At 42.1% G+C, this 26,029-nt stretch overlaps 1 protein-coding gene and 1 pseudogene across 5 annotated transcripts in view; both read right to left on the reverse strand.

Annotated features, from left to right (window-relative positions):
• The window catches only part of HTT (huntingtin), a 637,913-nt gene that overhangs the window by 75,552 nt on the left and 536,332 nt on the right, over positions 1-26,029 (reverse strand). For all 5 annotated transcript variants that reach the window (XM_085849284.1, XM_085849282.1, XM_085849286.1 and 2 more), the window contains 4 exons: positions 15,647-15,729; positions 15,312-15,439; positions 14,570-14,699; positions 13,558-13,713 (listed from right to left, as the gene is read on the reverse strand). In XM_085849284.1, the coding sequence (XP_085705410.1) occupies positions 13,558-13,713; positions 14,570-14,699; positions 15,312-15,439; positions 15,647-15,729 (497 nt within the window). The remainder of the gene's footprint in view (positions 1-13,557; positions 13,714-14,569; positions 14,700-15,311; positions 15,440-15,646; positions 15,730-26,029) is intronic.
• Positions 20,315-24,041, reverse strand: LOC147015007 (uncharacterized; annotated as a pseudogene).

The raw sequence follows: 26,029 nt of genomic DNA on the forward strand, positions 1-26,029 counted from the left end.
TGACTCGTTTATGAGTCAGTCTCTTCTGCAGGCAAATCTGATCGGGGGATCATTTAACGACCGTCAAATACGAGTGTGCGCACCTTTGCCATACATGGACACCAGGGTTAAAATATGCTCCTTCAGGCCTTTTTTGCTGATGTTAATGTTGAAGCCAAATCAGAGACATTATATCCATGAAGCAAATATCAAAGTTTCTTCATATCATTTTCAGGCCACCATAAAAAGAAATACAACTTCAATTCACACGAATAGCCCCGGAAATATACCGTCCTCCGATCATGTTTACAATCGGAAAAAAAAGTCAATTTTCAAACGGTGAGGCAACCCATAAAATGTACCCATGGACTCATTCACATCACAATCATTTGACTCACTCAAGATAGGTTCGTACCGAGACGTCTTCGTACCTGTAATGTCACGACATGGAGATGGCAACTTGGCAGATGCTGCAATTTTTTGGAGGAAGAGAATATGTTCCATCAAAACCAGGCAGCAGAAGGAAAATCAATTTTTTGGAAATGGGTTTGTGAAACAGTACAATCTATTAACTGGAAGGGCCCTCGGTAGAGCGCATACCTCCGCCACGTAATGCCTGATCCACGAGAACATGTCGGGCCCAATCCATTTTTGAAATATCATGCGACACAGGACTATATTGCTTTTGGCCCAATCTCTCAATGGTGAAGAATCACTTTAAAAATTACACAATTCTCCTATCCAGAACTGGATTTTCACCAAAATCAAACCAATTCGTCCTTGCCACACACCCAACCTGTCCACCAAGTTTCATCCAAATCCGTCCAAACTTTTTTGAGATGTCTTGCACACAAATTACATTATCCCGATCTCTCAATGGTGAAGAATCACGTCAAAAAATTCTAGTAGTCAGATCCGGATTCAGATCTTCACCAAAGTTGAATCAATTGTTTATCACACACCCAACATGTCCACCAAGTTTCGTCCAAATCCATTCACAACTTTTTGAGATATCTTGCCACCTTTCATTTTTGGCCCGATCTCTCAATGGTGAAGAATCACATTTAAAAATTCTACCAGTCGGATCCGGATCCGGATCCGGATTTTCATCAAAATTGAATCAATTCTTCCTTGTTACACACTCAACATGTCCACCAAGTTTCATCCAAATCCATCAACAACTTTTTGAGATATCGTGCTATATATCGTCTTTGGCCCTATCTCTCAATGGTGAAGTCACTTTCCGTTTCTACCTTGCAAAACCGACAATTGTCTGATTGACTCAGTCCCGCCATTTTATTGAATCCGGTTCCGGTTCTTGAGCGATGGTGGCGGATCTGTTCAGGTCTCTACAGACTTTCTCAAAGATAAGTTTTCTGGTCGTTTTTGACACTTTTTTTTACTGTCATTTTGTTATCTCTGTATTTGCTGTGTGTTTCTAGTTCGGTCTTGTGTTAAAGCTTGAGCTGATTGTTGAGTTTTCGACGTCTTTTCATATTGGATTTCCTTGAGGCCTTCCCTTCTTTCCCATTCGTGTGAGATCGTGTTTATTATTTTATCCTCATTACCATCAGTTTTTAGTTTCTCCACTTTTCCCTCCACCATCATTCTATCCCTCTCAACGACACCCTCTTTTTCACGTCTTTAAATATTTTAAAAAATAAAAAAACAACAACAACCTTTTACCTCACGTTGTACCCCACGTGGCCACGTGACTTCCTGTACCGACTCTTCTTCCTCCTGATTCTACCAATCGACGATCAACAACTTTTGACGACCCACATTCACCATACATCTTCACGACTTTTTTCTTCAACCTTTCCTTCACCTAATCTTAAAAATAAAAAAAATAAAAATAATAATAAATTCTTTATTCTTTTAACCTCTCATGTTTCACCTCCTGTAACCACGTTTCTCAACCCCTCTTCTTATTCCTGTAACTTTCGTCGAACTACCAGCTTCCTTCTGCATTTACCGATCCAAATTCATCAACACCGACACAATTTTTCTTCAACCTTTCCTTTACCTAAGGTTACGTAATCTTTATCAAAAAAAAAAATATATATAAAAAAGTCTCTTGAAATGTTTAAACTTATTCTTTCACACGTGTGGTTCTCGGGGTTGTGTCATAATTCACGATTGTTCTTCTTCAAAAGGCTGTTTTCAATTCGACCTTTCCTTCATCCGATGTCCGAAACGTTCCACTGTTACAACGTTTCATTTCTCCATTATCTTAATTCACCATTATTGCGTCCCTCGCGTAATGTCATTAATCACATCTCTATCTCAAAAAAAAACTTTAAATTCCAGTTTGCAATATGCATGTGTTTCTCATCGTCTCGGATCGCTCACCTGCATTTGATTTTTCATTTATTTATTTATTATTATTTCATAAATTTATATTTTCAGTTACGGATGCTTTCCGCCGATTCTATGATTTTTCCTGGTGTATCGGCTTCGATGCCCATCGGCACACAAAATTAGCGTGCTTCTCCATTGTCTCGGGTCGCTCATCTGCATTTGTTTCCAGTTATATATTTTTTCATTTATTTATATTTTCAATTATAGATGTTGTCCGACTATTCTGTGATTTTTTTCCGGTGTACCGGCTTCGATGTCCATCGGCATGAAAGATTTCAGCTTCCTACTTCACCCAGAGGGTGCCGATCTTTAATATCAGTCAGTGTTAAGAAAGAGCTTTACATCAGAGATATATATATATATATATATATATATATATATATATATATATATATATATATATATATACATATATATATATATATATACATATATACATATATACATATATATACATATATACATATATATATACATATATATACACATATATATATATATATATATACATATATATATATATATACATATATATATATATATATATATATATATATACATATATATACATATATATATACATATATATATATATATATATATATATATATATATATATATATATATATATATATATATATGTATGTAAAGGTGCCCGTCTTGGACAGGCGTCACTGGCAACATATGGTAAAAGACAGATAGCATGAATGTATTTTAAATAATATATTATATCATTTTTACCCATTGATTACCATTCAGGTTTTCCCCTTCGACTATCCCGCAGTAGCTCCACTTCAATGACATTGCCACGTAGTTTAGTGACTACACAACGTGTACCATTCGTGAGTTCCGGAGGATCCATAGAACGCATTAAAATTACAGGGCACCCGACTTTAAAGTGATCCAAAAGGCCGGATCAGTTTCTTCTACATATTCATATCTTGTAGATTTTAGCTGATTCTGAAACTGTTAACAGCATGTCGATCGGAGGGTTCTGTGATTTTCTACAGTAGTAAACAGAAGTACGACTTAAGCCTGTACGCCACTATGCGGAGACCCGAGGACCTAATATTTCACAACAAACTAAAAACTCACAAAATTTGAAGATATTTTAAATAAACAATTTATTATAATATCAATTAAATATCATTTTTATCCATCGATAATATGAATTGTTCTGTACAGCTAGAGTTGTTCTCCTGGGATCTGCGCATCCATCCACGATCTATGTTCCAATGAAGTGCACTAGGAATAATAAAAACAGCACCGTGCGGGAGTGTAGGAAATCTCTCCAAAGCTCTCGGAAAGCCTTAAAATGCATCATGATCAGTTTGATTGTTAACAGATATACGGACGGACGGACATCGAGACCGGTTTTATTAGGTCATCATGAAGGTACCGCTTGATATTACACATTGAAATAGAGATATGAATACACAAGTGAGTTTATTATATGTCTATGATTGATAGCTTATTGACAGCTCAATAATATGAGCAATTTACTATGGTGTATAGTGATTAATAATAACATACTCTACAAAAGGTTTTACGAACTCATCTTAGTGGTCCTCTAAAAAATGGGAAACATTTTTATTTCTTTTTTGTGCAATAATTCCTCCCATTTTGCAAATGGAGAACATGAACTGTTTAACTACCATAATCATCAAAACGAATTTTGAGGGGCCTCTTAAGGAAGACAATAATATCATTACTATATATATGTCAAAGCTTGTTTCATTTCATGCAGTAACAAAAATCTGATGGTGGAACAAAAAAATGGGTGTGCCGAAATATAAATATAGAAGATAAAGATAATAATAAGATTTAACTACCATAATTATCATCAAAATGAATTTTGAGGGGCCTCTTAAGGAAGACAATAATATCATTACCATACATGTCAAAGCTTGTTTCATTTCATGCAGTAACAAAAATCTGATGGTGGAACAAAGAAAGGGGCGTGCCGAAATATTAATATAGAAGATAGATAGATATAGATATGTATATATATACATCTATATATACACACATACATACATATAAACATACATATATAAACACTACCGGTCAAAAGTTTTAGAACACCCCTATTTTTCCAGTTTTTACTGAAATTTAAGCAGCTTAATGTTTCAATGTCTCTGAAATTAAAGCATAGAACAAATAAACAATTGCAGATAAAAAAGAAATCATGGAATCGTTTTGTTGAACAAAATTTAATCTAAATTTTTGACTCATCAAAGTAGCCAGCTTTTGCAGATTGAACAGCCGAACATACTCGTGGCATTCTTTCTACAATGGAAATCAAATATTGTTCGGAATGTTCTTCCCAACACTGTTGCAAAAGTTCCCACAGATGTGTTGCACTTGTCAGTTGCTTTGCTTTCACCCTTCTGTCCAGTTCATCCCAAACCAGCTCGATGGGGTTTAAGTCTGGAGACTGTGCTGGCCATTCCATGATTTGAAGCCTACCGACTTGCTCTTTTCTTCCAAGGTAGTTCTGACATCGCCTGTTTTGGGTCATTATCTTGCTGTAGGATGAACCCCTGACCAACTAGGCGTAGACCAGAGGGCATTGCATGGCGCTACAAAATGCTGTGGTAGCCTTTTTGGTTCAGGGTGCCAGTCACTCTGTGCAAGTCGCCGACTGGATCCAGCAAAAGAGCCCCAGATCATCACGCTTCCTCCTCCATGTGTGACAGTTGGTGTTACACACTGAGGAACCATCTTTTCGCCGACTCAATGGTGGACAAAAACCTTGTGTGATGAACCGAAAATTTCAAATTTTGATTCATCGGTCCATAAGACCTTCGTCCAGTTTTGAGTAGTCCACTGGTGTTGCTTCAAGGCCCAGGCAAGCCTCTTTTTCTTATTTTGCCATCTCAGCAATGGCTTTCTTACTGCCACTCCACCTGTCAAACCTGCAGCTCGAAGTCTTCTCTTCACAGTTGAAACTGAGACTTCTTTACTCCGACCATTGTTAAGCTGTGCTTGAAGCTGCTGTCCCGTGAGTCCCCCTATCACGCAAGCTGTTGACTCTCAGAAACTTGTCCTTTGATTGTGTTGTGGCTTTGGGTCTGCAGACCTCTTCCTGTCAGAGTTTCCTCCAGTTTCCAAGTGCCTTTTGATGGTGTAGGAAACTGTACTCAATGACACCTTGGCTTCTTTGCAATTTCTCGAAAGGAAAGACCTACACTTTTAAGGGTTAAATGGTCTGTCTGTCTTCCTTTGTTAATTGCCTTTTTCTCACCATTATGATAGCAATATACTACTTCCTGCAGTGCAACACAGTCTGTTCCAACACTGCTTTTATACAGACAGAGGTTTTGTAACTAATCAACAAAAGTTGGGATACCTGTAGGAATTGTTTGCATCAACTTTCAAGGCTTAATTTACTTCCATTGCTGCAGAACAGCTGCAGTTTCTAACCCATTACTTATTCCCAGAAAAGGGCCTTTTTTAACAACTGAAATTTACAATTTTTTTCAGTTTTTAGTGACCCAAATTTTTTTTTTTAACCTCTGGCAGTTTACTGCTTCGCTTTGTACCATTTCAGGTTATTCACTGGACTTGAACTGCTTAAATTTCAGTAAAAAACTGGAAAAATGGGTGTGTTCTAAAACTTTTGACCACTCGTGTATACTTCTTCTTCTTCTTCTTTCGGCTGCTCCCGTTAGGGGTCGCCACAGCGGATCATCCGTGTGATCCGCATAGTGATTTGGCACAGGTTTTACGCCGGATCCCCTTCCTGACGCAACCCTGGTCGCCTCTTACGACACAGGGATATGGTACACCTATTTTAACCGGGGTATACACCGGCCCAGTATACTGGTACTCATTTCGCCGACCTCAGAAGGATGACAGGCTGAGTCAACCCCCTGGTGTATTAATTCAGTGGCCCAACGGGGCTTGAACTCAGGACCTTTTGGATCCCAAGCCGCTGCCCTAACCACTGCGCCAACACACCAGGCTTCGTGTATACATACATACATAAATACATATATAGAAATATATAAAAGCAGCAGGAAGGTGTAGAAAGTAGTTCAACAGATTGGGAATAGACAAAGACTCATTGGAATGGTGAATTAGGGGACAGTTCAACTGGGATGGAGAACGAATCATTATAAATGTCCACGACCGAGGACACGACACAAACGGCTTTAAAAAAAAACAGTCAGCACTGAATCAGACAAGTGTAAGTTCTGCAAGGTAGAAACAGAAAGTACGAGTCATCTATCGGGATGTAAAAAACAACTCACGTCAGAACAGCTGTACACACAAAGGCGCAACAAGGAATGTGGAGTAATCCACGAGCACATCTGCAGAAATTTCAAAATCCCAGTTGCAGAAAACTTATAGAAACATGAACCAAAAGCAATCACTGAAAACAAGGAAGTAATGCTCACATGTGACCAATGATCCCATCGCGTTTAAACATAGAAAACAAAGCATTGCGACCAGATATAGTACTGAGGTACAAAAAGGAAAAGAAGGCATTGATCATTGAGGTGTCAGTACCCAGAGATTTTCACCTAAACAACACAGAAATCAAGAAAATGACCAGATACCAAGATCTCCAAAATGAAGTGAAAAGATCCTGGAAGGTGAAGAATGCTGAAATTGTACTAGTGATTATATTGGCGCAACGGGAATGATAAAAAGAACCTCAAAACCATCCTTGGGAATATTACTACAAACGAACTGCAGTTGGAAGTTGTCCAGGACTCGCTGACTATCCCAAAAAGAGCCCACAGAACAAAACTTTGAGAACAAGAAAACTTCACAATTTGATCCATGAGTTACGATCCCGTACTGAAACGAAGGTGGATACTTCGAGACCTGGGAGGACTCTGTTCCACCTTCTGTGACCCGCATATGGAGATAACGACTGTCGCGCGCGCGCGCACACACACACACACACACACACACACACACACACACACACACACACACACACACACACACACGGAAAGTCTCTCAATATTCAGAGTACAACTCTAATAAATAATCGGTTCATATTCTTCAAAAGATGAAGCTGAACAAGATATCTGTGATTGCAAAGCGATCGCCAAGGGTAAGCCTCTCCTGGCACCTGCAGTCCATTGATAGCCATATTATTTTCGGAACGCAATATGGCCTTGACCTTCAACATTTATGGATGGAGTATAACATAAGAAAATGTGTCCCCACGTACAATCTATCCATAAACCTCAACAACATGAAAAACGGAGGAGATTTATTCAAGTTATGATCAAAAAGGTGTTTTTTGTTAATTCGATAACAATCTAATAAAAGAAGGTCAAGGCCACAATTCAAATATCATATGCACAACTTCAATGCAGGTACACCACTATGATGCAAGAACACATTGGACAGTCAAGAGGTCTTCGAGATTACACATTGGCAAATTTGAGAGTTGACAAAAACAAACAAAAAAACGTGTTATATTTTTCACACCACCATTTGACCTTGATCATTAACCCAGAGGGGTATTGTGTAAATTATATATAAAAAAACCTTCAAGTTCGGTCATGGTCAACAACATGTCAACTCCGCACATTTAAATTCATATTAATGATGCAAAATTTCATTTCAAAAGTCCGAACCAGCTCCGAGATCCAGCTCAGAAATTGGCAGAAAAAAACGGAGAATGTTGTTTTTTTCTAAATGGTGGTTTAGTCCTCCTGGGGGACGAAGTAACTCTGAGGTACCATTCAAAAATTGGGGGCACCAATTGTACAAGGAGGGGGGGGGGGAGGAACAAACTCACAACAGGTACAAGCCTCCTGCTATCTTACGGAGGGAGGCTTAGTTCGCAAATAATTAATTCATTAAAGTGTTTTGTATTGTTTTCCTAATTTAAGTCAGAATTCAAAAAGACTCTTGTTGCTGCCTAAAGTTGACTCACTACCGGTATTTCCTATCAATGTTCATATTGACATGAAGTTAGTTAAAATGCACTAAAAGGTTGAGGGGGGTTGATGGGGAGTGAGAGGAATAAAAGTATCAGGCAGACAAAAATGCTCACACACAACACAGGAGGGGAGGTGTTGGAGTGTATCAGAGGATAGATCATAGGTGTCATGGCAGAAATCACCAGGTGACGATGGACTGACGGCACCAAACTGATGTGAAAGGACACTTTTCAGACAGCAACTGGAAAATCATAACAGACTTCATGAACCTGACTTGAAGTCAACTCCCTTTACTCACGGTAGCGATTTCAAAGCATCGAGCTCAATTCCAGCAAATGACGACGTGTTGATGAGTCATGTGGCCAAGTGATGTCAGAGTGCTTCCAGCATCACTTCAGCCTTCAGTTCCATTATGATTTACATTGACTGTACTGATATTTGGCTTCAGGTTACCGCTGCAGAAAGAACACTATATTGGCATAGCTAACGAGAATGACAAATAAATACAGAGGAAAGAAACAAACTTCCTTCAAGCGTCAATAAGAGTAAGTCTGTCCGTTAACATGGTGTTCAAACGTATAATCACTGGATTTGCATCTGAAACGAGCTTAACTACCTTCGCATCAGAATTTCTTTTTTCTTTCCTGAATTATTACAGCACTATTTTATGAACATTATTAGGTTTCACTGGAGGGGACTATAGGTTTGCTCTCTGTCTATTCATCTCTCCGTCCATCCCAACGTTTCTTGTCTTTATTTCAGAAAGACTCAGCACTCGGAGAACGTTAATCCATGACCCAGTGCAATTGGAATGACACCAGGTATATAACCACGATGTATTATACTGTCGGACCCTGACATTCGCTGGCAATACGTTACTGAAAAATGCCGCAAATGTCGAATTTGCGAATGTCGGGGTATTGTTTCAATGGGAACAAGTGAGCACAATATACGCCCAAACAAGAAGGTATATACAGAATTGTGCTACCCCATGGAAAACAGCATCCTGGTTGCCATGGCAACCACTTTAGATGACGAACTTATGTCGCGACACACTGTCTCGACAGTCTGTACCTATGTACCAAATATGAAACGTGAAAGTTGAAAGCTTTGGGAGTTAGAGTGCGGACAGGAACGGACGGACGGATGGATGGACGACCGGTATCACATAATACGCCCCGATATATATGTATCGGGAGTATAAAAAGGGGGATAGGTTCCTGGCGGATCACGATTCATAAGGGAAAATCAAAATCCCGTGAAAAACCACAAATGTGCCCGTGAAAAACCATGAATACACCCAAGAATACACGAAGCATGTCACATTTTATGAACCGCAAATACGCAGGGTCCACAAATGGCTGAACCACGAGTGTTGCGGACCGACAGTATATGCAGATAAGCTGGACACATGTTTTTGCTTCATGCATGTACAACGGATTATTATTATTACCCTCGCTGAAGGAGAGGACATTGCGTTGGGGTCCACTTGTTTGTCTGTCTGTTTGTCCGCACAGAACTTGCGTGTTTTTCTCCGCAACCGCTTGTCGGATTGAGACAAACTTTTCATCATTGGTGCGACTACTCATGTAGAATATGTTTTAATAATATTTATGACGTCATGGGTTAGCTATGTTGGAAAAAACAGAAAAAAGTTGGACCTCTGTATCTGAAACCGCACCAAGGAAAAAAATGAAACTTGGCACATGGCAAGTACTCATGGCGAATAAGTGTGATCTTTTTATGATGTCATCGGTGCCTTCGTTATGACATTATAAATGTATTTGTAGAACGTTACAGCTGAGCAGTATGAAATTTTTTGAGTCATCTTGGGATAAAATGGTCCACAGAAAATTATTTGATGACATCATCAGTCATGTGATTCAGCAGATATATAAATATATATATATATATATATATATACATTTTAACCTTCAAAAATCTTCTTCCCTGAAGTGGCTGAACAGATCGAGGCGAGACGTCAAACGAATGACCACCTATCCATGAGGAACGAAAGGTTCACACATGAAAACATAGATCACATGCTTTGGCAGCCATATTGGATTCACCATAAAACCGATAAAATCTTCTCCAGAACGGCTGGACAAATCAAGGGGAAACTTCACACAAATGTTCTGCAAGCCTTGGGGATACCAGGGTATTTACAAATAGAATTGATAGGTAACATGGTCTGACAGCCATATTGGATTGAGCGAAAATCTTGAAAAAAAATCCTTTCTCTTGAACTGCTTCATCAATCGACATGAAGTTTCACAATTATGATCCAGTGGTGATGGGGAATAAATGTTTTAAATTTCATTGTGAATTAAATTTCACGCATGATCTGGCAGCTAGAATGATTGAAATTTTTGATTTGGGTTCTTTTCGATATATTTATGTTTTTGAATAAGGCTCACTTGGCCGTGTCTGGAGTGGTTTGAAGGTAGAGGAGTTTGTTGAGGAATAATTGATAGGTCACATGGTTTGGCAGCCATATTGGATTGAAGAGAAATATTAAATAATGTTTTTCAATGAAACCGCTTAACCATTCGAAATAAAACTTCACAATTATGATCGAATAGTGATGGGGAATACAGGTTTTAAATTTAAACTTGATCAGGCAGGCAGAATGATTTAATTTTTGATCTGGGTTATTTTTGGTTTTTTGATTAATTATTATTGTTTTTTGTTTTTTTAATAAGGCTCACTTGGCTATGCCCGGATGGGTTTGTGGGTAGAATAACAGCAGCTGAAACCTCAATTCTATTCAGTTTCCTCCTGATGACTACATCTTCGCTTTTTACTTGTTGGGTTCGTCCTGATTACTCCAATGCAGGACTGTACCTATTTGGTCTTCCATTTGATTTGAATTGAATTTATTTTAATCCCATTCTAAATTCAATTGAATAATAATTATAATAATAAACGCCATGGGTCAGGGTCACGTTTCCAATCAAAGTGGGGTTACATTAAAGCAGGATGTCTTGGTATCCGGTCATCACTGCCAGCAGTTATAAAGTGGCAGTTCAAATTCTGTTTCTTATTAATTACGGAACACACCAGTACACAAACACCATACAAAAGTTCTGGTGAGGGTCTGCAATCTCTGATTGCTCGTTCTAGTTTAATTATGAAAGAAGCAAAGTTTAGAAACGAACGAAACATGGTGGTTTATAATAAAGGTTCTTCTTCTTCATTTTTGTTCCGGTATCGGCTCGAGCGTGCTTTAAAGCAAACTAATTTTTGTCTCTGGTTTGTTATCCTAGTTGTCTTTATGAGTTTGTAGTCTATGAAAGATAGCAGTAAATGAAAATTGCTTTTCCTTTTATTTTGCCGAATAGAACCAAACACTGTGAGTAATCGGGTTTCTTCTTGGCCTGGTGTGGGTTTTAACCTGGTGTTGGCTTAGCGGTTAGGGTGGTGCCTTGGGATCATTGGGTCCTGAGTTAAAGCTCCGTTGGCCACTTCATTCACACCAGGGGGTTGACTCAGACTGTCATCCTTCTGAGGTCGGCAAAATGAGTCCCAGTGTAGCAACCAAAAGGCTGCACATGAAGGGAAGGGATATTGACAGATTTATTAAATCTGGTATTGTTGTGGTGCAGGCATGATGGGCCGAATGGCCTCCTCCTGTGCAAAAATTTCCTTGTAATTCCCCTTCATTGGAACCCCTAGGGGACATGCATTGCAAAGCAAATATCGCTCTTGTTTAATTTGCTTCAACTCTGCAATGAGAGTTATACTCTGCAAACGTTTTTTTTAACCTACCATTACAGGAGTCCATTATTCAAGTCTTGACGATCATGGACTGGAAGCAATTCACTAAATCAATGAAAATTGAACACACCAAACCACTGCACGAGCACAAGGGAGGTCAATAGCAGTCACAATGCCTCGTTTCTTAATACACACCTTCACGAGCCTCGAAATATGTAAACAAGAAAATGGAAAATCCATCGGAGCCCCGAGTACAAACAAATATAATTAAAAATTATGACAAGTAAACACATTCAATATTTTCCACCGAGGCCCAATAAGGCAATAAAAGTGTGATTTTGTTTTTATAATTCAGCCTTGGTTTGCAGAATACCTCAGAGGTAGTGAAAACTCGTCTGTGGCCCATGGATTTGATTCCCGACCATCACTTTGATGCCTCGTGGGCAGAGTGAGACGTCAATGATTACAACATTCTTTGAAGGGACCTCAAGGAGGACGTTCTGTTTGCTAGCATTCCCTCGTCAAGTTTTCACAAGAATAGGCCACCATGCACAAACAGAGTTTTCTTTCTCGACTCGGTGGGGTAATGGTTGGAACGTCCGCTCCAAGTCTGGGAGGTCGGCGGTTAAAACCCTGGCCGAGTCACACCAAAGACATTAAAAATGGTGCTTGCTGCTTCCTTGCTTGATGCTCATCATCTAAAAGAATACTATCACGGACAATCCCCAAAGGTTAGCATCCAGGGGGACGAGGAAATTCCCCTTAAGGAAATTCCCTGCTGAGTGGGTGATGTTGCTGGTACCCAGATAGCCCTGGGAAGTGTCAGCACTTCCCCCAACTTCAGTGGCTGTGTTAGTCTCATCCAACAGTCATGGGTTGTCTCATGGATTTGTGTGTGTGTGTGTGTGTGTGTGTGTGTGTGTGTGTGTGTGTGTGTGTGTGTGTGTGTGTGTGTGTGTGTGTGTGTGTGTGTGTGTACACGCTCCACTACGAGCCTTATATCCTGTTTAAAATAATAATACTCACAATAAAAAGTCACAAATAGTCTGAGTAATAACTTCCCTTTGTTTTCACAACCTAACAATCCAAGCAACCTGCCATTTTTGGCATGGTAACCGTAACAAAAACATATACTGTATGCCCAATATTTTCCTTGATTGTTTTGAGAAGTGTACATGGCATTCAAATATCACCAAAACCACTATGTGCCACCCCTTAACTGTCATAGTCTACAAGATACGAAGCAATGGTCCTCACAGTACTCAGAAATGCAGTTCATTGGTCCAAGAGTTACACTAACCCACATCCACCATATGATGACGATGACCACAAACAATTTGGAGGAGGACAGATCATCCAACAAGTACGATAAAATTTCACTAAGCTTCTCTCCAGAAAGTAACCACCGATATCAAAGGATGCCAAAGGACACAACGGTACACTCGACCACCAAAGGAATGGCCACCATGACCCGCAAATCCAATGTTTTGGTGTTAGGAATGGTATAAAGATCCAATCGATTCCTCAGGAAAATCATCATCCACTTTGCTTCGTACACACAAACAAAATGCATCAACTTGTGACTTACCATACCCAGCACAGCAGCTGCCTTGCACAGAGCAGGCACAGAGTACTGGGCCATGATCTCATCTTCCTGGGGATGGACCTTGATGAGCTCCATGAGTACCATGTACATTGACTGGTATTGGTTCCGCTCCGAGAACAGGTCTGACACAATCAGGAGCTGAGGACAATAACGCATGCAACAACACAAATGAACACAACAAATTGAATAATTATTCTGGAACAGGTTGGCCGGCTCAGCCCGGTCAGATAAAGAGCATTTTCTATTACAAATTTTTCGGTGGAGTTGGCATGGGCCTGCTCAGGTAGTCCATGGCCATTGGCTGGGCCATTTTTGGATACAAGCTACAGCTCACTAAATCTGTAAAGCCAGGCTACATGTATTCAGGCAAAAGTGGAAGTACTGTTGTCTTGTCAAGTGCAATAAAGTATTTTAAAAATATATTTAAGTCCGAAGCAAAAAAAAAAAAAACAAACTAACATTTCCTTTACTGGAAACAATAAATGCATTGAGGAGCTTCTTTTTGTCTTGAGAAGAGGTGTACAACCGAGGCCATCCGTCTCCCTCTGGATGCAGGTCAGAAAAAAAGACCAGGCCAATGGAAGAGCGGTAACAGTTATTGTCACTAAGAAATGGAAATAGCAAAACTCTTCACCTTCGTGAATCCTGATTTTGGCCTCAAAAAAGGTTGGCGCTGCACACAATCATAACTGTGATGCCTTTTACTCACAGCACAGCTCAGGAATATATGTGACAGGTTGATTTTTGCAAGCATACCCTTACAGGTAACAGTTCAAGACGAGGCCAAAATTAACCACAACAAACCACCGAAGCACGATAGGTAACAGTTTTTCTCCACGAACACGACGTGTTTGATGAATTGTTGCTCCGAAGCAAACTGTGAAATGCAGTGGCATAACTCTGGCGTACAGTGTAACAGGTCTGTAATTGGCTGAACAAACCAACAAAACCACATGGAATATCTGGGCAGACGATGTCATTTCTCAGGACGTACCGACTTCACGATTTCACTGACGAGGTTTGATGGAAGCCTGCGGGAGAAGATGCTTGCCTGAAGCCACTGTGTGTACAGTTCCAGAAGGAATTGAGAACACGAGTGGATGTCAACACCGGCACGTTGCTTCCTGTGTGGGAAAAGTGAAACAACCCGATCATTCATTAATTTGGCGTGCGGCACACGTGGCTGCTGGTTTGCTTCATCGATGGGACCTTGGCTGTGCCGGTGATGCAGTGCCCCCCCCCCCCCCTGTAGCGGAAAGCAGGAATTAATTTGTAATTTGTTCAGTGTGTCGGTGATAGCTTGCCTACTCTTTGCGAAAGACAACGTGGGATCCTTAACGTGCACAAAATAATGCCGACACAAACAACCCGATGTTCCCACATTACGTCTTCTCCTCTCTTTCCCATCGCATCATCTGCGCTTTCCTTCCTTCCTCTAAAGTATTTTTCTCCCCACACAAATGCAATGTATCCCTTCCTCCATGATCTCCCAAGCGTGTATAACAAACAGATAACTCCAAACAAAATACCACTTAAAAAAAAATGAGTTTTGGAAAATGTGTTTTTAATTGACGTTTTACTTTATCATGCAAAAAAACTGAAGGGGAACAGATGATGTTGAGGAGAAAAGGGACAAGGGAAATAGTCCTGGATATCGATGGTCATCACCAGCATTGCAGAAAGAGATTCCGAGATAAATCCTTTGCAATGCCCATTGATTAGCAGCAGAGATTCACCTCGAGTGCTGAGGGGAGACCGATCCAGATCGAGGTGAAATTTCTGGTGCTTCTGCTTCCTCTAGTTCATCTTGTTCCTCCCCAAGTGAAGATATGTTGTTGCTCAGCCAGATGGATTGAATAGAGATCTAAAGGGGAAACAGTACCGCATTAAATCATGCAAGAGGAGGGGTTAATCATGCACCAACACTGAATGAACCATTCGATGATCTGCAACATGAGAGTATGTCAAGGTTCTATAATGCATTTCCTCATTTTCCAACTGCCTGTTTAAAAAATAAAAATAATATAAAATTAAACAAAATTAAAATCAAACCACCAGACTGAGACCTCACCTGTCCGTGTTGGTACTCGGTGCTGGAAATTTCTCGTTCCATGTTTTCATAAAGCAACAGGTTTCTGTGGTCAATGACGCAACCTGGAAGGCATTGCCACATACTCGATAAACACACTTTTCTTCTCCGATTTAAAGGGAGAGAATGCAAACACATTAAAAATTCAATTGAAAGAGGCAGCGAGTGCTGACATTTGAACGGCGGTAGAAAACGAGCTTGGCAAAAACGAAGGAGCATCAAACCACAGGGTACGGACGCAGCTCATGACAATATTTCCCGATTTGCGAAGCACAAAAAAGGGAATCTAAATCATGCTTAGTTTATTTCAAAGGGAAGGTATAAAGAATAAAACCATGCAAATTCAACCAAATGGTCAGGCTTTTCCTCATTAGGGAGAACCAGACTCGGTGATGTAATGGTTAGAACATCCACTCTGAGTCTGGCAGCTCGATGGTTTGATCCCCGACCGAGTCATCCCAAAGACTTTTAAAATGGAACGTGCTGCTTCCTTGGCTTGAGGCTCAGCATTGTTGAGGGATCAATCATAGACATACAACCATAGGTTGGCAATTATTGCACGGACTTGATGGGCCTTATGGCCTCGCCCTGCGTTGAAGGTTTTTGGAAAGGAAATAGCATATATTCATTTAACATCTTGATACAGTATAAAAACCCTTCATCAATTTGCTGATGCAAAAGATCTGATGATTTTCCAGACACAAGCAGGAAATTAATTTTTTTTTCCCCTCTTTATGGTTAGCCTCATGCTTCTCTCATGCAATTCTAAAGTAATGTGTAACTGGCTCCATGAGATGAGATTGCTCATCGTGTAGACGAGTTATAAGGAGATAATTAATTAAAAAAAAAAAAAAACAGTGCAATGTTCAATGAGCTATGGGAGTCAGTTCTCCGTGGGCAAGAGAACTAAAATGAGGAAGCAAGCTCACACGGCTCAGATTGGATTTGACGAGATATGCGGAGCGAGAGAGGCCTTGCTACGCCTATTACATTGCAATGCCAGTCTCATATCTGTGCGTTGGCCATGGCATCCTGTGAACAATCGCAAGGTCGTTCCTTCATAACCAAGGAGTTCTGCAACTCGATTTCAAAAGCACAACTGGCCATTCAGCATTTGTGGCTAACAATGAGACATAAGAAGAAATGCTGATGTCCCTTGAGGAATAAATCATATCAGTCAGGCTTGAAACACCCTTCCAGGTTCAGGTGACAAGGTTTGCTGGTCCTCTTGTATATCGGTTTGTTTCCATCTGAATAATGATTTTTTATTTCAACAAAATATCTCATTAATTAGTCCTTTCTGCTCCGAAATATCAAACGACCTGGAAATATGGCACATGTTCAACCACCAAGCAAAGAGCCTCAGGAATAAGCAGTGTAAACAAAAAGGTGTACAAATGAGTCTGTAATGAATGGTAATTGGTATTGTCTATGTGAGCCCATCAATTGTGCTGCTTTTGAGCACATTCCTGTGGTTTAAGAAAAGCTGAGCGCTTGCACAGGTGACATCAACGCGCACCTCGTGAATAAATCATCAAAACTAGCTGCATGAAGGTACATGTACAATATGGAATCATGCAAAATTGCAATTGGAAACAACATCATACAAATCTATACGTACTGCATCGTGAACAGATGTATGGGTGCATGTGTACATATAATATTACACAGGGTCGCCCAAAGGTGTGTGTGTGCACGTATGTGAACACCTGCTTAAGGAGAGCGAGAGAGCGAGAGACAGCGCGAGAGAGAGAGCGTGCGAGAGAGAGAGAGAGAGAGAGAGAGAGAGAGAGAGAGAGAGAGAGAGAGAGAGAGAGAGAGAGAGAGAGAGAGAGAGAGAGAGAGAAAGAGAGAGAAAGAGAGAGAAAGAGAGAGAAAGAGAGAGAAAGAGAGAGAAAGAGAGAGAAAGAGAGAGAAAGAGAGAGAAAGAGAGAGAAAGAGAGAGAAAGAGAGAGAAAGAGAGAGAAAGAGAGAGAAAGAGAGAGAAAGAGAGAGAGAGAGGGAGAGAGAGAGAGAGAGAGAGGGAGAGAGGGAGAGAGAGAGAGAGAGAGAGGGAGAGAGGGAGCGAGAGAGAGAGAGAGAGAGAGAGAGAGAGAGAGAGAGAGAGCGAGAGAGCGAGAGAGCGAGAGAGCGAGAGAGCGAGAGAGCGAGAGAGCGAGAGAGCGAGAGAGCGAGAGAGCGAGAGAGAGAGAGAGAGAGAGAGAGAGAGAGAGAGAGAGAGAGAGAGAGAGAGAGAGAGAGAGAGAGAGAGAGAGAGAGATGTTAATGTAGAGGACATAGATCTCAGACCAAAAGTAACAACATGAACATTTGATGGCCCACACAAACACAAGTCTGTAATCTGCTTTGAGTGCAGCCGGGTGCCTTCCTCAAGTATTACTTTTATGACAAACATGCAGGTTACTATACATAAGCCAATCCAAAAGGAAGAAGGGACAACATTTGATACTGACATTGGTTGAGGACTGGCTCATAATTAACCCTTCTCCCAATATCCATATATCGGATGACCGAATATATAAACCATAATACAACAAAAACCATAATAGTATAAAACTACATCAGCAAGGATTGAAACTCGGTGATGTAATGGTATAATCGATTCCAAAATCTAATCAATTCGTCCTCGTCATGCACCCAACCTGTCAACCAAGTTTTGGCTGAATACGTCCACAACTTTTTGAGATATCGTGCTACGTATCAGTTTTATTGTCAAGTATCTACGGAGGGTATCTGTGCATCCCCCCCCCCCACCTCCCCCACCAGGACTCTACCAAACCAACTTTTTTAACTTCCTTTTATGGTCCTATTACACATTTGAGATGTTAACAAAAAAAAATTCCCGGCACTCTGGTGATATTCGAGATGGCATCCAAAATGGGTAAAATAATAGAATACGGTATATAACATCTCAAAAATGTGGAAAATTGGAAAAATAATCATTGGGATTTGGTTCCTGATCATTCGTTACGAATTTCCGATTGGATTTTGTTGCCATTTATTAAAATCTAAGATGGCGTCCCAAATGGCCTCCAAAATATGCAAAATCATCGAAAATTATATAGAACAGCCAAAAACTGACAAAATTGAAAATGAATCATTCGAAGAAAACGTTTCTTATCATTCGTAACTAATATCTGGTTATTCTAATTCAGTTTCTATTTTTTAAGTTGAGTACTAGGTCGATGCATTCCACCTTGGAATATCTGATGAAAGAATAATGGTACTAACATGGACATTTTATATAGCAATTGTCCACCGCTTATCAAGCTATGCTCACAAACTTTCATTATACAAGGACCACTTGTGATGATTCATACAATGCCATTTTGTTATGGCATTTCACAGAGGACTATCTCCAAATTATCTCCTGTAAATACAGTTCATACATCAGGGTTGACTCCTGCAGGAGTGTCAGAATCATTCTTTGTCAGAATCGGAGTCCAGGCGGGAGTAGTCGCTCGCATTCATCAGCATCTCCAAGTTCATCATCAGATGTGTCATCATCTCCAAGTTCATCATCAGATGCGTCATCCTCAGTGACAGCTAATATTGTTGCCGGCTGGGTATCGGCTGCGAGCACGACCGCTAGGTGGAGCAGTAGGGTGGACTCTGCCGAACACCCGGAATTTAGATCGTACCTTTCGGAAAACTCTGAGGGCACGGGTCCCTTACCGGACCGTGAATAGTCAATAATTCCACCACGTGGTACAGGGTTATTTGCCAAACTTCAAAATACCTAGAGACCACGTGGCGAGCGACTGAGTATTCACACCCTTAACAGCACTCGTACGGGACGAGCCGTATGCGCGCTCGACCCGTGCGTGACCCGAGCGGATTGTCACCGAGCTTCCGTCGGTCCCAAATGCACATCACTACGGCAACAACAGCCTTTCTAATTCCTCAACATGCACTGTGTTAAACCAATAAAAGAAACACAGAAACGAGCTGATACATTTAACAAATAGGGTATTTATTAACAGTGGGGAAGGAGGGAAGCACGTAAGGGCAGAGTTATCACGACTAATAAGAGATGCAAGGCAAATAATTTACAGCGAAGGCACTTAACAATTTACGACTTAAAGACGGGCCCACCGACAGACACACGCACACAGATACCCAGAAGGACATGGACCTGTCCACCTCATGTGGTTTGGCTGACACGAGCGAACCAGGCCAGCGAGAGGCGATGATAGAACCAGGCACGAGCGAGAGGCGATGATAGAACCAGGCACGAGCGAGCCACGATCAGCCTCCAGAGCTCTGCTCAGTGCTCATCCTGACAACCAAAAACTCCCCCGTATCCCAAACTGTCGAGAAGGCAGGAGGTTTCTCTGCCACTTCTCCAAGTCTTTGAGTTGAACGTCAAAGCGAGAGCTGATAACTCCACACTTGTTCAACCTGCCCGTCAGATTGACCACAACCTTGCCTGCTCGATGGTCATCAACTATCTCAAACTCTCTTCTCGGTCTGATCGTGCCGTAACCTTATTCACCCTTGTCCGGGGGGGGGGGGGGGAGACGGGACGCCTCCTCCCTCCCCGCTTTCCCTCACTGAACGGTTTTGGTGCGCAAAGTGCGCTCGTCGCCCCGTCATTGGCCAAAATGGGCACCAGGGTCGTTGATTGGACCGGGGGGGGGGGGCGGGGGAGGGGGTTAACGGCCGTCGCTGCGGACCGCCCTCCAAACAGGCAAAGGACATTATCCGGCATGGGCTCCGCCCACCTAACAGGCAGAGGAACATTATTCTGCGTGGGCTCTGCCCACATACGTGCTAACACGCACGTAGGCAATGATGTCGGTGAGAGCGAGGTGAAGGTGAGGGTGATGCTGGTGTTGTAGTTGCTGTTGGTGGTGTAAAAATAAAAGAAAACCCTGACTATCAAAATAACTCTGCAGTGCATGAACATTTAATTACCCATTAGACACAGGTAGGGGGCCCTAACTACAAACACATACTTACCGATATAACTGTTCTATGGGGACTCTGAATGTTGAGTGCAGTAAGCTTCCAGATTTGTAACAATATATCTTGAAGGCAGGATGGTAAGATAGGTCGCTCAGACCATACTGGTTCAATGTATACATCGGAACGTACCCATCCGTACGTACCCATTTGCTTGCAGGGTGGTTGCTTAGATAAGTCCACTTTACTCGATGACTTAATCACTTCCCCCTCTCCAACCATTTTCTTCAACATGACAGCACAAACTTTATCGACATCTCTCTGCCTAGGGAACCCATACAAGAAGCACACAGACTCCTTGAGGTCTTCAAACAGACTATGCTCAACTTCCCAGGTATCCCCCAACTTAGCGAAACGGTCTTGGTATCGAGGCTTCTTTTCAAGCTTCTTCAGGGGGGTTTTCTTTCCCTTTCCCTTAAAGGCACAGTTGCAATCCTCACCAGTAAAGCAGTATATTCCTAGAAGTGCCTCACACATTTTAGGGCCTAAGTCTCTGGCTGTTTCACTGATGTTGAGGAGCATCCGGTTAACTCCACTGCCTGTGTCGAACAGGATATTCAGTGGACTCAATTTATCTGCATAGTACAGCAATATAAAGATGATATCACTGTCTGGACTGTGCACTACTGCATGTTTGTACCCTTGATCCTTAGCAGAGAACAGGTACAATAATACATGGCTGTCTGTTTCTTCTTGGTTTGAGCTCATTCCTGGAATTTCATCATGTTGAACAGATTCACCATCTGCAGATGTCAATGGCATGGGAACGCCTTCAACAACCAGTATGACTTTCCTTTCAACTCGGCGCTGTGCTGCCTCTGGACGACTCCAGACGTGAAGCATCAGCTTACAGAGCAGCTTCTTGTTTTCATCATTCTGTAGGAAGACCTTGAAATGTGCTGGTTTTCTGGTGTTGATTCCCTCAAGAATTATTTTCTCACTGCATCCACGCCGAAGCCGTTCCTGGCTTTTGATGGAGTCCTCGACATATGTGTCAGTAGAGAAGACTACATCTGGCTTGTGCTTTAGCTGGTCAAGCAATTTGAAACAAATATGCTTGAATGTTGGTGGTACATCCTTCAATGTATGGAAATGGGCATTCCCGTCTTAAATGAAGAGTGTTTGCCATCTGTGGATGGTAAGGAAGTGTGAGACACATCACTGGTGACAAAGTGGACGGCTGCCGCCTTGTTTGTCTTGGCCATGAAGCCATCTGGGGTACCTAGTGCATGTGGTACTGAAGTGATACAATATTTCATCAGCTCCTCAATGCTCACAGGCTGGGACAGCGGTTGTGACTTAACGAGAATCTGAAATGCCAAATCACCTTGCTCATGGTACTTTATGGCGTTGCCTTGCGCAAATGTGAGTTTCACTTTCTTGTTCACGTTCTCCATGGTCTTCAGCCTTAACTTCTTCAACGGATCAAAGAAATCCTTCTGACCTTCACCACCATCATTTGTGAGGCTCTCTTTCACAATCTTTTCCTTCTCCAATCTGCCAGCTTCCTCAGCAGTTAAAACATCATGCTCTATCTCTGCAGAGACTGGATTGCCAAATGCAATCACATACAAGCGCTCTTTGTCTCACACATCAAATGGGTTCAGAAACCCTTCAATAGCATCCATTGTGCGCTGAATGGCTGTTTCACCTCTCTTGATCTCAGCTGCGTGTTGTTCACGGTGCTTGCCATGCTTGGAGTTGTCACTTCCAAGAGACATATGACACATATCCATTGTGGCCTGGTAGTGCTTACTCCGTTCTGATGTAATTCAAATTCATCGCTGATAGGCTCCATACTTCTCAAAGATACCAGTAAGACCAGCTCCACCAGCACCAGCACGGGACTTTGCAAACTTCATGAAGGTTTCCTCCATGGTCTTGTCTTGCAACAGATCTTTTAGACCTTGCAACAGATATGGCTCCTTTCTCTAGTCGTTGCCTGGCCCCTGGGTGAGTGTCATCAATATTGGTAAGAAATACATTGAACCAGGTGAGGTATCTGGCATTGTTGATGCCCTCAAAGCTGAAAAACAGATCTGCCATATCCGTCATACACTTGTGATACAGCTCGAGATCATTTATCTTCACTGCATAGAGAAGCATGAAGACACGGAGGGCATGATCAAGAAAGGATATCCAGAAGGTAGCGGTCTTTCCCATTTCGCCATTTCGGACCCGTTCCTGGAACTCCATGTAGTCGGCAAGATACTGATGAAGTGAGAGATCCTGAAGTGCAGCCTCAAGGCTCTCTGCATTACAAAGTTTCAGCAAGGCATCCAAAGCATCTGCATTTGTTGGATGATGAGCAGATTCATCCCTCTGAGCAATGTAGGCAGACAGAATAAGTCGTTCTTCAGCTTCACCAACTACTTTGAGGCACCACAAGGACTTGCTGTTGGCTTTTCCATGAAGTACTTCTTTCAGGCATCCAGCGATTGTCAGGTTTGCTTCAATGATTACTTCAGAGTAGCCCGAACCAGCCATATTATGTCCAATCATATTAAAGTAGTTCATGATGGTATGGAAGGTTCCAATGAGGACAATGTGATGCTTGTAATCTGCAGGGAATCCCCATATGATAGGCATGGCTTTCATAATTACTCCAGGGTCAAAGGTGGTAATGGTATAGCGCTGTCGAACCTCCTGGGTTGCCTTCTCACATTGACGCAATAGCTCTTTCGCAACATTGTACTGTGTGATTGGCTCAGTAATAGAGGGGTAAAAGTCAATGGTAGTAAGTTGACTTGGAGGGTATCCAGTGGCAGAGATAAATCCACATAAAGAAGGCAATGCTGCTTGCCAGTATTGCTGGCCTTACGACACAAAACCCAGATGAAGTACACTTTCAAACTTCTCTGAAATGCAGCATTATTTCCTTCTGGTTGCTGGGCATTCTGCATCTCCATATTGGGACCTTTTCTCTTTGACATATGAAGAAGCGGCAATGGAGCAGGTGTATCCAACTTAAGAGTGCGCTCTTTACTTCTTGAAATTGTTGGGAGATCAGCGTGTCCTTGTGACTCGACAGACGACTTGGATTCTTGGAGCATGATACCAGCTGCCGTATTGAAAGCAGGCCTGCTGTGTAAACCAGTAAGTAGCTGGTTGAAGTTATCCCATTGAGAATGGAAGACATCGTTATCTGGTGCCTTCACAATTTGTGGTGTCAGTATCGATGAAGTCTCTTCAAGGGCTACAACAACTGCAGTCTCCAACTCCAGAGAAAAAGGTAACTCTAACAGTGGCCTAATCTATTGAGGATGGTGCTCAACTGCCTACTACGGTAGAGATGACGTAATGTCATACAGAGCAAAATGTGCTTCGGTAACTTCCATTCTCCATTGGATACAGCCCTACAAAGGTCTTGTCCAATGGAGAACACGAGCCATTCAGCCCGATCTGAAGAGGTTTTTTATTTTTATTTTTTTTTGTATACCTTGGTCGAGGCTCGTATGAGAGCTAACACACAACTCACAGCAAGGAGGCATGAGACAAGAGGGGCGAGAGTGGAAGGGACAAAACAGTGGGGAACAGACACATTAGGTGAACTGTGGAAGGGAGAGGGATGGGGATGGGACGGGGAACATGGCGAAGAGAAGATGGACATTACAGGGACTTTCAGGAAGGAAAGCAGGGGAATTGAAGGAAGTGGGCTTGGGTGGATTATCGGGGGTAGAAAAGATCGAGGATTTGGATGGGTGAAGATAAGAGGTGGTGGTGAAGAGGTGGTTTTGAAAGCCTGGAGGGAAGAATGGGAAAGAATAGAGTGAGGAAGTTTATTCCAAAGGCGGGAAAAAAGAGGAATGAAAGAGTGAAGATGAGCAGCGATTCGTGATTTTGGTAGTTTTACCAGAAGGGGGTTGTTGGCGGACCTTGAGCGCCCTGTGGAAATGTGGTGGGGACAAATCGCAGAGAGAGCAGGGGGGCATGGCTGGAGAGGAGTCGGTAGAAGACAGAAAGACCACCGACCAACCTGCGGTGATTGAGTGAGAGGCCCAAAGACTCAGCTTCATTGCGGGAGATGCCGATGATCTTAAATGCCCTGGTTTCGACAGCGTGAAGCCGAGAAAGGTGGGAGGCAGGAGCACCAGCCCAGAGGGGAGAGCAGTACTCCATCAGGCTATGGACAAAAGCTTTGTAAGTGGTCAGGAGCTCAAGAGGGCCGAGGAAGGACTTTGCACGACGGAGGATTCCCAGTCGGCGACTGGCTTTGAAGGCGAGGTTGGAAATGTGACTTTCCCAGGAAAGGTCATGGCAGATAGTGAGACCCAAAAGCTTGAAAAAAAAGACTTCTTCCAGAGGATTGTTGAGAAAGTGGATGGGGGGGTTTTGTAAACGGTCCTTTCGAAGAGACATAGTGAGAGTGTGAGATTTGTCTGGATTGAAAGACATGTTCCACGTGTTGGACCAGTTTGTGATTTTATCCAGATCTGCAGTGAGCGAAGAAGCTGCTGCTTGCCGGTCTGAGGGATGACAGATGGTACGGCAGAGGGTGGAGTCGTCGGCAAAGAGAAATAGAGGATTTTCCAGAGAGTCCGAGAGATCATTGATGAAAACCAGAAAAAGAACAGGGCCCAGAACGCCACCTTGAGGAACTCCAGCCTGGACAGGAAGAGGGGATTAAAGCTTGTAGGTTTACCTGATATGACTAGATTGAGGAATCATTTCAAGTTTGGTGGCATTATGTCGTCCTTCACTTCAAGAGCGCGAGGTGGAGGAGGCCATGGCAGTTCTTTTGTCTCATTGAAAGTACGGAGTATGAGACCACGAAGCAGTAAAGCCACATCTTTTATGGAATCCTTGGATGCCAACTGATATGCTTCACAAAGTGTGATGTCGGTGCTGTAGACCAGGTAAAATGGCCAGGTGTTGTCATCTGGTTCTACTTTGGTGAAGGCTTGCTTAGGGCCCAGAACAGGATGAGTCTCTAGTTTGCGTTTAAGTCTATCAGCACGATAGTTTGGATTGGGGAATTGCATCTCATCCAGCTTTGCAATGTAGAGGAGACGCAACGAAGATAGCTGTACTACTTTACGTCCAAAGATTATTGTCTCGTCTACGTACCTTGCCACATGATTGAAGCATGCTTCATGTGCAGCTTCCAATGCTGCTTGTTGAGCTACAGCCTCTGGTTTGCGGCTCCTCCAATGTGCAGGATTGGCTGTGTACTGCTTTCTGCATTTTGGGTGGTATTGGTCCTCTGCTGCAAACAAATCAAATCCTCGGATTTGCCCTAAGAGCCACTCATGATTGTTCTCTTCTGCTATTTGCAGCACTTTCTGCCATCCATCACGTTCAAATGAAGAGGTGCCTTCCTTTGTGTCGATGCCCGCCTTTTTCACATGGATTCGGCCTTCAGTATTGCAGAAAATATAATCAGGTTCAAAAATGATCTTT

This window comes from Eptatretus burgeri, chromosome 12 (assembly GCF_056783735.1).
Source record: "Eptatretus burgeri isolate ZD-2024b chromosome 12, Ebu_testis_v1, whole genome shotgun sequence".
NCBI lineage: Eukaryota > Metazoa > Chordata > Myxini > Myxiniformes > Myxinidae > Eptatretus > Eptatretus burgeri.